Source organism: Lipophrys pholis (assembly GCF_963383615.2).
Source record: "Lipophrys pholis genome assembly, chromosome: 7".
Classification (NCBI taxonomy): Eukaryota; Metazoa; Chordata; class Actinopteri; order Blenniiformes; family Blenniidae; genus Lipophrys; species Lipophrys pholis.
In genome coordinates this window covers 1,195,538-1,207,960 of record NC_137638.1, presented here as the reverse complement: position 1 = coordinate 1,207,960, position 12,423 = coordinate 1,195,538, and the positions used below count along the sequence as shown (strand labels likewise).

The window sequence follows — 12,423 nt, the reverse complement described above, 5'->3', positions numbered from 1 at the left end:
GAAAAAAGGATAAAGAGTAAAAAGAGAAACTAAAACAACAAACAATCCAAACTGTAGATCAGGTGAAAAACGTTTCACTTAACTTATTGATTCTAGTCTTTTTAATAATAAACTAACGTACCGTTGGTTAGCGCCTCCTGCTCCGGTCGATCAGTTTAGGAAATAGTTTGATTTTGGATCAATAATCCTCCATAAACAAGGATTTAGCTCGAGGTTTCTTCTTCTGCAGCTGCAGCGTCAGAGTCTCTGGTTTCTCTATCGCCCCCTGCCGTCAGACCGAAGAACTGCCTCCTCCACCACTGAAGATCTTTTCCCCACAGCTGGACTGGATTTGTGCCGATTCAGCAGTTTTTAATTTAAAAATAATTAAATCTATTTAAATTAAATAGAAAAAACAAACATATGGTTCAACCACTGGATGAATATAACTATCTAATTTGTCCAACATATATTTTATCCTTTAATGACTTCACTGGCGTTTTATTTTAAACGATAAACATATTTTGTTGCTCCAGATTAAAAGCATGTAAATGATCTGAAATAAAGAAAATAAAATCTTTAAAAAATAATTTCTACACAAACAAAAATGTAGGTTGCGTTCATAAAGTATGTTCAACTTTATCACATTTTTAGCTCTTGGAGCCTTTTTTTTTTTTTTTTTTTTTTTTTTAAAAACAGATTTTTCTATTTCTTGATGGATTTTACAGATTTTAAGCATCTTGTCCTTTTTAGCCGTTTAACTACTTACAGCCGCTGCGTTTCCTCTTTGCTGGAGCGGTTTAATGCTCTTAAAATAAAAATAACTCTCTACTTCATAAATTTTGGGGGGAAATTCCAGCTATTTTACTTAATTTCGCCGTTTTTAGGCTCGATGAGACCGGTTAAAAATTGTGGTATTAAAACATTATGAAGATGTAAGAATCTTTAGAACTTTCTGAAAGTGTGATGGAGCCGCTGAGGAGCCCCCCCGGGCTGCTGGCTCACAAACAGAAAGGTAAACATCCAAGCCATAACTCAAACATTCAAAATTAAATGAACCTCAAAGAACAAAGTGAACGTTCAGCCGAATGTTTTCTGATCCTCTGGTTAACTTTGCATGAAAGAACAAACGAGTGGCGCCAACTAGTGTTTATCAACTTTAATTGATCACAGTCAAAAGTAGAAAAGGATCATTTACAATGACTGAAGCGAGTGTCAGCATTTCATATTTACAAAGAATAAAACACTACGTGAAATCTCGGTTTTGTCCCAAAACAAACAAACAAACAAAACAAACAAACAAACAAAACAAACAAACAAACAAACAAACAAGCGTAAAAAGCAGCCGGGATAAAACGACACGGATTCCCTAAATGAAAACAAACAAACAACACGAGTGTTTTGAGGCGGCAGAATCTCCTGCCGGCTCCGGCTGAGGTCTCGGCGCTCCGCTCCAAACGGTCGCAGTAAAAACACTAAAAAAAAAAAAACTAGAGTTGCGCGGCGGCGCTACACCAGCGGGTAGCTAGCCGCCGTGGCGATGCCGCAGTGGTTCTTCCTGTCTTTGGCCATGTAGATGTAGCCTTTGTCTCCCCACTTGTCGCTCCAGCTGCAAAACAACACAAAAGGTCAGAGGTCAGACAAAAGGCCACAAAACTCCAATGACTCAATACACCGCCTAGTGGTGCCAAACGGGACTGCAATGCTTTTGGTTAAAGCATGGCTTCCTGGCGACACCTGATGTACTAAAAGGTTTGTGGATTTTGAACGTAGCGACGCTTCATCTGGAGAGTTTAGAGAGCGACTCACCTGTTTTTGACGATCCAGTACTTCTTTCCGTCCACGTCTTCTCCCTGGAAGCCATAACCCACCACCAGCACGCCGTGGTCCAGCTCCTCGCTGCTGCACTCCTTCTCGTAGTAGATTCCTGGAACGAAGACGCCAGGTGAGAATCGCCGACTCGTCACAAAACGCCGACTCGTCCAACAGGAACGTTTTTCAGTCTTTCTGCGTCGGAGCGATTACAAACCTGACTGGTAGAACTGGAAGGACTCGTGGCCGGCATCGATGGCGACGGAGACGGGGCCCACGGCGGCCACGGCCTTCATCAGAGCGCGCTCCTTCCCGCTGGGGATGTCCACGAAGCCGGTGTCGTTGACGGAGTTGAACTTGGGGTCGTAGTGACACGGCTGATCGTCCTGCAACACAAGGAGACCGGAAACGTGAGAAACGAGCGGCGCCGAGGCGAAGGAGCGGCGCCGGGCGGAGACGTACCGTCCCCAGGTAGGGGTAGGCGTCCTCGGAGTCCAGGCCCTGGTTGTCCTGGACGTACTGGAAGGCCTGGTCCATCAGGCCGCCGTTGCAGCCCTCGTTGCCCTCGGGCCGGGAGCAGTCCACCAGGTTCTGCTCGCTCAGCGACACCAGCGCGCCCGACTTCCTGAAGTGCTGACCCTCCAGAGCGCCGGTGGTGCTGAAGGCCCAGCAGGAGCCGCACTGACCCTGAAGGCAGCAGAGCATTGTGGGTCAGAACGGGTTGGGTTTGGTCTGTGGACGGAGCTGCAGTACTGGGGGACGGAGCAGGGCGACTCGGGACTATGGAGGACCGTGTGTTTGTTGGTTTGAAAGGCTAATAGACGAGTTTCCATAGAAACGAGCCTAAAGGGCAAAGCAGGGACCTAAACCAAACGTTCTAGTCCCCCAGCGTCTGAATTAGAAAAAGCTCTGTAACATGTTTCAATGTGAGAAAAGTTCTCTGTGACTGTGGAGGACGACTTTCTCAGACCATCAGGACCATTTCCTCCTCCAAATGCCGACTGCTCTCCCAAGCACCAACACAAGACAAGAGTGAGTCTAGTTTGCACCGTGGGGGTGTTCACCTGGTAAACTGCTGCTTCACTAAACAATCAACACAGAGATGTGACCTGCCCGGGGAAAAGTCCTGCAATGAAGCTGGTTCTCAGTCTGGCTGGATCACTTGACACTATGGAGGACCAGGCGGTTTATGTTTGGAACTCAAAGCCTTCAGGACTGCGAGCAGCTTAAGGAAATCGTCTCGTCACCAAAGCAGACAATCAGAACATCATCTGGAATGTTAAACTTTGCCCTGAGGCACTCCGGCGCTCCATGGGGTTTACAGTGAGGCAGTTTCAACTTAGAGCGCGGGAGGGGGGAGGGGGGGGGAGTGTCGCCCACAGATAATGAAAACAAGCCACAAGTGGCCGTCTTATCTCGCTCCCTCACTGGAATCGCTCTTCAAATACACAAACTGGGGCGTGACGCTGAACTTAATGTCCCCGTGCTTCATGAACTTCCTGTAAAAAAACTCTGGCTGTTCTCGTTTTGATTCACGTTCACACAGAGGGGGAAGTGTGGTGGAAAAACATCGCTCACAGCAGAAGCAGTTTGTTCCTGGAGGCGGGGCTTACCTGGTCTTTAACGGGGGTGACGTAGCCGTGGTCCCTCCAGTCCACCGAGCTGGGCGCCTCCAGGAAGTTGGGCTCCATGAACAGCGAGCCGCGGACCTTCCTCTCCACTTTGTGCTTGTAGCCGTTCATGATCTGCCGGAACTCCTCGTGGGTCTGAGGACAGACACAAGTGGGTCAACCATCAGGACGTCACATTGTACACTTTTGTTAAAATAAATAAATAAATACATTTCTAAAAAAAATTAAAAGTGTCAGTTTTCAGTTGTGCCTCGTGTCCACCGGGCGGCAGTGTTGAGTCACTGAACCTACTTCCAGGGTTTTGGAGGTTTACATCATGTTAATCCCGTTGAAGCGTTTTTCTCCTCATTGCTATAGTAAACGAATTTGGCCGAGAGGGTTATGTTTTCATCTGCGTGTATTTATTGATTTGTTTGTATTTATTTCACCAACTTTTCACACAAACTTCTCACTTGAATTACACGAAACCTTCAGGGATGATATGTCATCATTAAGGACCAAGCCATTCCATTTTGAGACGTTAACGACTAAACGTTTCCGAATGAATCCCAAATACCGAAAAACTGTCCCATACAAAGTGGATGAGAGAGGAGATCAAAGGAGATCAGCCTCTGTTGCCATGGAGACGCTCCCTGCTCAGTGTTTCACAGTGAGGAAAGCTTCCTGACAGGCTAGTTAGCATCGATATGAGCTAATGACTAACATGCTAGCAATGCTAACTGTGTCCGACACGGTCTGCGCTCTACCGAGTGTATCTCTAGTTGTAATAGTAAACAGCTCCTTATGCCACCATGTGGTATAAAGTGGTATCACAAGACTTTAAGTCGCTTTCGATCCCCACTGGGCTTCGTTACAGATCCCATTTCTGTAGTTACAATCATAAATCAAACTCTTCACTGGGTTTTCTAAGCTGCTCAAGCAGCCGTCACACGATTCGCCGCTCCCGGATTATAATTCTTGTTTTCTCCTTCAACCTCCCGTCTGATTAAACGCCACGTCGCCGCACAGCCGTGTTGAGTAAGTGTTTTTTTTTTTAACTTGTTTTCCACACGTTTCACAAGAACACTGATAAGGTGTTCCCGGTGTGTGTGTGTGTGTGTGTGTGTGTGTGTGTGTGTGTGTGTGTGTGTGTCTCACCATGTCTCCGAAGTGGTTCATGCCCAGGCGGTAGGAGTGTTTCCCCATGGAGTGCTCCAGGTTGTGCAGCTCGATCTTCCTCAGGTTCTTCTCCCAGACCATCCTCCTCCAGCCCTCCTCCTTCTGCAGAGACACCCCGACAGTCACACCCGGGTCTGGATCAGCGGGACCGTTTCCTCTAACAGCGGCCGACGCGAGCGGCGGCTCACCTGGTGGTAGCTCCGGCGGTGCCAGCCCTTCCACAGCTCCCAGTGCTCGTCCAGCTGAGGGTCCAGGCTGGGAGCGGCCAGCGCGGCGCTCAGGCAGACCGCCAACATGGCCGACAGCAGCTTCATGATGCAGTCCTGACCTGAACGAGGAGACGAAGCGTTTCACTTCCAATAGGAGGGAAATATCTCGTAGATGGAGCTGTTCCAGGCTGAAGTCACAAAGTTTCATAACTCTAGTGTAACTTGCTCCGTCGTCACACTATTGAAAAGCTCACTGTTGTAAACAACATGTATTGTGTTTAATTGTGTCTATTATTACAGTTCTATTCCATGATACACTACTTCTATTTCACTCTCAACTTACAAACGGTTTGTCATCGACCGGGCCTCAAGTACAGAATTTCATACCGGCTCATGTAACCTACTTATGCAACGACAAAGAATCCCTGAATTCCAAAACAATAAATGTTAAACCTTTTCTGTTTTTGCAGATTTAACCTTTTAACTCTATATTTCCTCATTCTCCATCAGTTATAGACCTGTTAAGCCCTTTTACAGAAGTAAATTGTAGTTATATAGCACCTTTCACAGAGAATGACCTCAAAGTGTTTCATAGCAGGAATAGCAGAAAAGTAGAAAACAGAAATAAAGTTGTTCCAAATATAGTATATGTAGTAATACTGATAAAACAGGGAAGTAACAGCAAAGAGTACACAGCAGCAAAAACATACAGACTTGTTTAAAAGCTGTTTTAAACCATTTATAAATGTTTTTAAGGACTTAACAGAACATATGCTCCAGATTAAAGCGTTTAGCCATTTTTTGATTGTTTTTCCAGCAGTTTCAACAATCCGGGCTACTTTCCACCTTCTCTACCACTTTTAAGCCATTTTAAGATGTTTTGAAGCCATTTTTAGCTGTTTTGAAGCCATTTTAAGATGTTTTGAAGCCATTTTAACCGGACAAATGGCTCCAGATCTGCAGGCTTCAGCCCCCGGGCTGGGGGCTTCCTGCTGGGGTTCACCCACCACACCACACCCCAGCCTCCCTCCTGTGGAGTCCAGGAGCAGGACGGAGGCCTGAGCTGTGATGGTGAATACGAGCAGTAAATAGTGATCATCTGAGGGTGAAACGTTTCGTCATGCTGACTGGAGAACAGCTTGTTCCAGACCGACTCTCTGCACATTCCCGTCCAGCAGATCCTCACAAACCGGCTCCAGACCCCGGATCCGAGGGGACGAGCAGCGCTATAGAGCAGCTTTAGAGGCGTAAGGACCCAGAAGCTGTTGTCGCCGTTTCTTCTGCATGATAAAGGAGCAAACTTGATCTTTTCCCAACAATAAACCGACCCGAGTCATCCACCGCTCCTGTTATTGTACAGTCACGGGATCCGCTGCTTGACACGGAGCCAAAACGCCGGCAGACCGCAGCCAGGAACACCGGCAAAACAGACCCGGGAACCAGGTCGGGTTCTGACCGGCTGCAGGCCGGAAAACAGACCCGGACGGCGGCTGTTTGGATCGGGTTTGATCGTTTGACCGTTACCTCTCGGATCCATTAGAGGAGCACCGGGGGCCAAACAAAGGCTCCGCAAGGACACAAAGGAAGCCGAACGAAGCCCGACCAATTAAACTAAACATTGACAGGAAAACTGTGGCTTATTACCGCTGAAAATTATGGCAACATTACAAGTTTTGGTTGAATTGTGGAATTCCAAGATGGAGCCTGGTGTGTTGTTTACTTAGGATCAAACTAACAATCCCAGGGAACAAAGAATACCAGGAGATTTTATATTTTAAACAAACATCTTAAACGCGCTGAATTCAGACGTGACATGTTTTAAAGTTATAGAACGAAAAAGTGTGAACTTACTGTAAATTGTACGTTCGGTGAAGATGATGAGGCAGAAACTGGTTCCAGTCGAGGCAGCCGAACTTTATAAAGGCCTGAGTGGCAGCCGCGTCACCGCCCAGCGCGACCTCTGATTGGTCCGCTGCCCGGCTGATCCCGCCCCCATCCGCCTGATGTCACCGCAGAGCACGTGATTTCTCCTCTGGAATGATGTTGAAATCGATGGACTGTTTTTCAGGATTCAAAAACTGAACAAAACAGTTCGAAAACTATTTTAAAATGTTATAAACTGTAAAAAAAAAAACATGTCGAAACCTGTTAAAAACCTAAACTGTTCAAAAACTATTCCGAACGGTTTAAAAACTGTTCGAAAACAGTTTTTAAACCAGTTCACAAGTGTTCAAAAACAGTTTGAAACTTTTCGAGTCTGCTCGAACCCTATTCCCTATTTTGGTAGATGGAAGTGTTAAAAGCTGATTTTATCAAATCAATGCACAACTCTGCTTTTTAATTAGTTTGATATTTAAGAGTGAATAACTGACAAACTGAGTCTGAAAAGAACAAACGGAATAATGTTCATCTGGAAGAGTCTTCCCTCTCAAACATGGATTTAATTCATTTCAGTTTTATTCCATCGATGTTATTTTGCACCAAATTCAACACGGTCATCTCAAGGCACTTTTAAAAAGTAAAACCCAACATTTCCACACGAGCGTGAAAAGGAAAAGAGGAAGAAACCTGCAGAACCAGACTCAGGAGGAGACGTCCCGCTGTTCCGGTTGGAGTTCAGGTTAGAAAGGCAGAAAGGATGGAACAAACAGATGGATTATTGGGATTGGGATTATAGGGATTCAAATCCTGGTTCAGGTAATGAATAAAACTGCAAGTTATGAAAAAATACCTGCAGCTCCATCCCAAACCGAATCTGAACATTGAGTGTATGAATCCATTCTGCCTGTTTGAACCTTTGCTGTGGCTCCAGGAGCCTGAAACAGTAAAACCCTGTGAACTGGTTCCACACAAACACCCTTCAGTGACGAGGAACTGAGGCCACCGCTCATGATTCATCGTTCTGGATTCGAGGCTGATCTGAAACCCGACAGCACCTGTGACCGTCGGTGTTTGTGCTTTTCCTCCTTCGCCCTGATAAGAGAAAGTCTCAGAGACAAAGTTCCTCCAGGAGTAGGTGACATTCCTCAGGAGGTTTGACTGGAAGTCGCTGGATTATGAGAGCAGATTAACGGTGGGGTTACCGCAGGACACGGTCCAGATTCCAGGTGTAACCTGCCGCCTGCATGTCAGCGCTCAGGATTTATTCTGACGTTACGCAGCGACACATTCAGGAGAGACTCCTCCCGTTTGGGTTTTCCTGTTGAGCACCGACACAAGACAGGAAACGCACAAAGATTTGGACACGAAAAAAACTTAAAATGGTTTGTGACCCGTTAACGCTTTCAGTTTGAGGCCCCGCCCACGGGACAACGCCGCTTCACCTAACCATCGGTTTTGTGGGATCGTCAACACGACGAGGCGTCTTCAGAGATTAGAGACGGGATTGAAAACTCCGCCTCGGCTTGGACGTGTGGACATTAGCTGAAAACGATGATGTCATGGCCCCGCCTCTCGACCTGTTAAGCCGCCTCCCTCTCCGTGACGTCACTAAACGACAACAACAACAACATGGCGGACGACCTGCTCCAGGTGGCGCTGCAGGAGCTGCTGATGCTCTTCGATCTAAAAAGAACACATGCTGGATTTGTCCTTTTCTAATTGTTTTCATGCTCCGTGTCTAATTCTACATTTTTGGTGTATTTTTGTGGCGGCATTGCAACCCCACCTGCAGGCCAGGCAGATGTACTACATGGTTTTAAAGGGTTTTCATGGTATGGCAGATGTTTCCCATGTGGAATGAAAAGTTGGGTGAAGGAAGACGATTCGGATTAGTTTAATTCTAGTCTAATGACCTGACTAGACTTTTGTACTTTTACCGGTAAAACATGTTTGGATACTTGATCCTTGTCCATCTTGTCTCGCAGGAACATTTTGCAGAACGAGGTACGACGGTGAGACCCAGTCCGTCCTCAACAGGAAACAAGAACGAGGCGACGCGACAGAAAAGCTTCTGAAAGCCTCAGCGCCCGACAGCAAACAGCTGATCGACTGAGGAACAGACTGAACACGACAGTGGGAAAGCGAGCGTCAGAAATCTGATGTAAAGTTCATGTGCAGACACGTTATGTTGACTTTATACCCGCGGCTACTCTTTGGAGTATTGCAGTCACATATTTTGCCAAGCACAATTTAAAACAAACTGCGGGATATAGGAAATGCTGCGATGCTCAAATTGCCTTTATTTATCTTGAAAATATTCAGCATGGTGAATTTGAAGGTAAAATAGATCCGTATTAAGGCCTTATCACTGCACCACGTCACTGCTCTGGACTTCAGTTGGCGTTAGCGCTCAGGTTTGAACGCCGCCGCAGAAACAAATGGAGGACAAACGATGCAATCAGCAGCGGCGGGCGGCGATAATACCGCCAATAATCAGCCTCATGTGACTGATAAGACTCAGAAACTCCACTTGTTTACGTGTTCAGGACCAAAGCTTTGACGGTTTCTGTGACACTTTGTGACCGTCTGACCCGGGAGACGAGATACGCCCACCGTCAGGCAGGACGTCAACCTCTGATTACATTCCCATCAATAGTTACTTATTAGGTCCGAAGAAATACAAGAATCGAGTCAATAACCGGGATGTAAAATGGCGATCATAGAGTGGCTTCACCATGTTTTTAATGAAAGTTAAAACAAACGAGGTTGGAGGAATTCCACATTCCAAGTTGAAAGAAGACGTCCGTCGGACTAACGAGGCCTTTCGATTCGCACGAGTTTCATTCTAATCCAACATGGATTAAACTTAATCCAACTAATTTCCACTGTTAAGTTTACAAACATGAAAGAATGAAGCTGTTTGAGCAAAGCGATTCTTTTCAGGAGCTCTTCATCTAATTAGCGGTGCCTCCTAAACTGTCAGCTCATTCAGCCGGTTCGTTTGGGGGAAACAAGCCGAGCGTCTCTCCTGAAATCCACCATGTCGGCAAAATTAAAGCTTCTGCAGCCGTTACGGCTGAACCGTGTCGGACACAGACTGAAGGTCCATGTTCTCTCCTCTCAGACCAAAACACCAGGAGATGAATTTAATGAGATTATAAGAACGGACAGGTTTAGAGCTGGAAGTAAATGTCCCTTCAAAATAAACTTTAAACACAAATAAAATCCAGCAGTTACTGGAAAACAAGGTTGTTATCTGAGTTGTTGTATAAGTGAAGCAAAAACAAGACTCAACCTGTTGGAGGGACATATGGAGCTGTGTGTGTGTGTGTGTGTGTGTGTGTGTGTGTGTGTGTGTGTGTGCAGAAGGATTTTCACTCCTCCAGCAGCTTGTTGAAACATTCACTCGGTCACATTCTTCCATTCGATCAAGCAGCAACGGCGACTCATCCAGAGTTCTGAGGTGATCGTTGGCAGAAGCATCGTCGATCGATACGATGAAGTTCTCGACAGTATTTCACTTTTGGGGGGGGGGGTACTCGAGATGCAGTGATATGATGAAACAAATCAGTCGTTTGGTGAAAACATGTTTTTAATCTCTTTCTAGCTGCTTGAGGGCCAACGTGGAGTCAGTGGGCGGAGCTTAATCTGAGGAGCGTGGCGTCTTTCTTATACTTCGTTGTAAAGCACTGTGAGTTGTTCAAAAAAAACAGCTTCTGTCCACAACACACACACACACACACACACACACACACACACACACACACACACACACACACACACACACACACACACACACACACACACACACACACACACACACACACACACACACACACACACACACACACACAGAATATCTATATGAGCACGTGAGGATGTGGTTCATCATCAGCTGCAGTGGTTTTTCCACCGGTTTCACTACCTGTTGTGACACGACCGCGGTTTCACTCTGAAGTGCTGCCGCTCTCAGCATCACGAGTGTAAAACCTGCTGGAGTGGAGCGAGCAACAAACCGCCACTGATTCATGAACATCTGCTGCATCACGCCGTCACATGACGCCGAAAAGGCCTGAGTCGACGCCGCGCCGCGCCTCCCATTACAGCACAGCGCCGCCGAGTTCACAGCGTTTCAATGAGTCGGCAGGTTGTACAAGCATAACGACACGTGACACTGGACTCCAAGAAGAAATCTGCAGCCGGACGCATCTGAACTTTTTATCTGGGGAAAGTGCTGCAGTCGGCAGTTTGACCAAAACCTTTGTCCGGAAGTTTCTCCTGAATTCAAGTCCTTTATTTTTCCGAAACAATTCCAGACCGTATAACAGGCCGTGAAGATGGAAACAGCGAGAGAAGAAGAATACAAATCTAAAGCACACAATGATCCATCCATCTCCTCCCTCTTCTCCGTTCCCGGGTGGTGGGGGTGTCAGTCTGAGCACCGTCACCCAGATCACATTGACCCATTAAGAACCTTCCTGCAGGTGGAGAGCCCACAGGAAGGTGGAGAGCCCACAGGAAGATGGAGAGCTCACAGGAAGGTGGAGAGCCCACAGGAAGGTGGAGAGCTCACAGGAAGGTGGAGAGCCCACAGGAAGATGGAGAGCTCACAGGAAGATGGAGAGCTCACAGGAAGGTGGAGAGCTCACAGGAAGGTGGAGAGCCCACAGGAAGATGGAGAGCCCACAGGAAGATGGAGAGCCCACAGGAAGGTGGAGAGCCCACAGGAAGGTGGAGAGCCCACAGGAAGGTGGAGAGCTCACAGGAAGGTGGAGAGCCCACAGGAAGATGGAGAGCCCACAGGAAGGTGGAGAGCCCACAGGAAGGTGGAGAGCCCACAGGAAGGTGGCGCCAGCGTGGGATATGAACCCTCTACCCTGAGACAGAGAGTCTGACGCTCTACCAGCTGAGCAGGCCGGGGGTTCACACGACGATGTTGAATAGAAAATTCCAGAGGGTATTTCCTGTGTCTGCCTCTCCCACCCACTTTGTATGGGACATTTTCCCAGTTATATATTGGTTTGTATGTATTTTACCAACGTTTCACAAAAACTACTCTCCCGGATTACATGAACTCTCAGGGATGATTTGTCATCAAGGACCAATCCAGGAGATTTTGGGACGTAACGTCTAAACGTTTCTGAATAAATCCCCCAAAACTGTGAAGAACTGTCCCATACAAAGTGGACGAGTCTCCTCAAGGAGGAGATTAAAGGAGATCAGCGTCTGTTGCCATGGAGACGCTCCCTGCTCAGTGTTTCACAGTGATGTAGCGACCCGACAGGCTAGTTAGCATCGATATGGGCTAACGGCTATCATGCTAGCCATGCTAACTCCGTTCAACAAAGAAATGTTGCGTCGGTGAAGGTCTGCGCTCTACCGAGTGTAGCTCTAGTTCTTTGTTGTGATGCCGAGGAAACGTGATGGAAACCAGAACATTCCTACAATCCTGACATTTTAGATGAAACCTTCTGCTGCAAAAATCCAGTGAAAATGTCCTGAAAACATGTCGAGCTGTTGCATTGTGGGTATTTTGTTTTTTTAACAGACTCCCCAATGGTGCGGCTTTGAGGCTAAAGCTAGTTAGCTAGCTTTCATGGCAGCGTCACCGACGTCTCTCTTAAGAACTGATTAGATCCAAGTCAGTGTTCCTTTATTTATTTGTCTAATTGGCTTGGCGGTTGAGCCTGTCGACCATTAATCTAATTAATATTAAAGATATGAAGGACCTTTGTTTTTCACAGCTAATTGTT

The 12,423-nt window shown here is 46.7% G+C and overlaps 1 protein-coding gene across 1 annotated transcript; it reads right to left on the bottom strand.

Moving 5' to 3' along the window:
- Positions 1-617: 617 nt before the first annotated feature.
- ctsla (cathepsin La) lies at positions 618-6,765 on the bottom strand. Its single transcript, XM_080467336.1, has 8 exons — positions 6,641-6,765; positions 4,769-4,908; positions 4,560-4,682; positions 3,405-3,557; positions 2,254-2,478; positions 2,009-2,177; positions 1,789-1,906; positions 618-1,588 (listed from the first exon to the last, which is right to left on the bottom strand). The coding sequence occupies exons 2-8, from the start codon at positions 4,892-4,894 to the stop codon at positions 1,489-1,491; spliced, it is 1,014 nt and encodes a 337-aa protein (XP_080323462.1). The 5' UTR covers positions 4,895-4,908; positions 6,641-6,765; the 3' UTR covers positions 618-1,488.
- Positions 6,766-12,423: the final 5,658 nt, after the last annotated feature.

Coding starts and splice junctions, on each gene's coding strand:
- ctsla (XM_080467336.1), bottom strand. CDS start 4,894: ATGAAGCTGCTGTCGGCCATGTTGGCGGTCTGCCTGAGCGCCGCGCTG. Junction 4,683..4,768: donor ACCGCCGGAGCTACCACCAG/GTGAGCCGCCGC, acceptor GTGTCTCTGCAG/AAGGAGGAGGGCTGGAGGAG. Junction 1,589..1,788: donor TACTGGATCGTCAAAAACAG/GTGAGTCGCTCT, acceptor GTTGTTTTGCAG/CTGGAGCGACAAGTGGGGAG.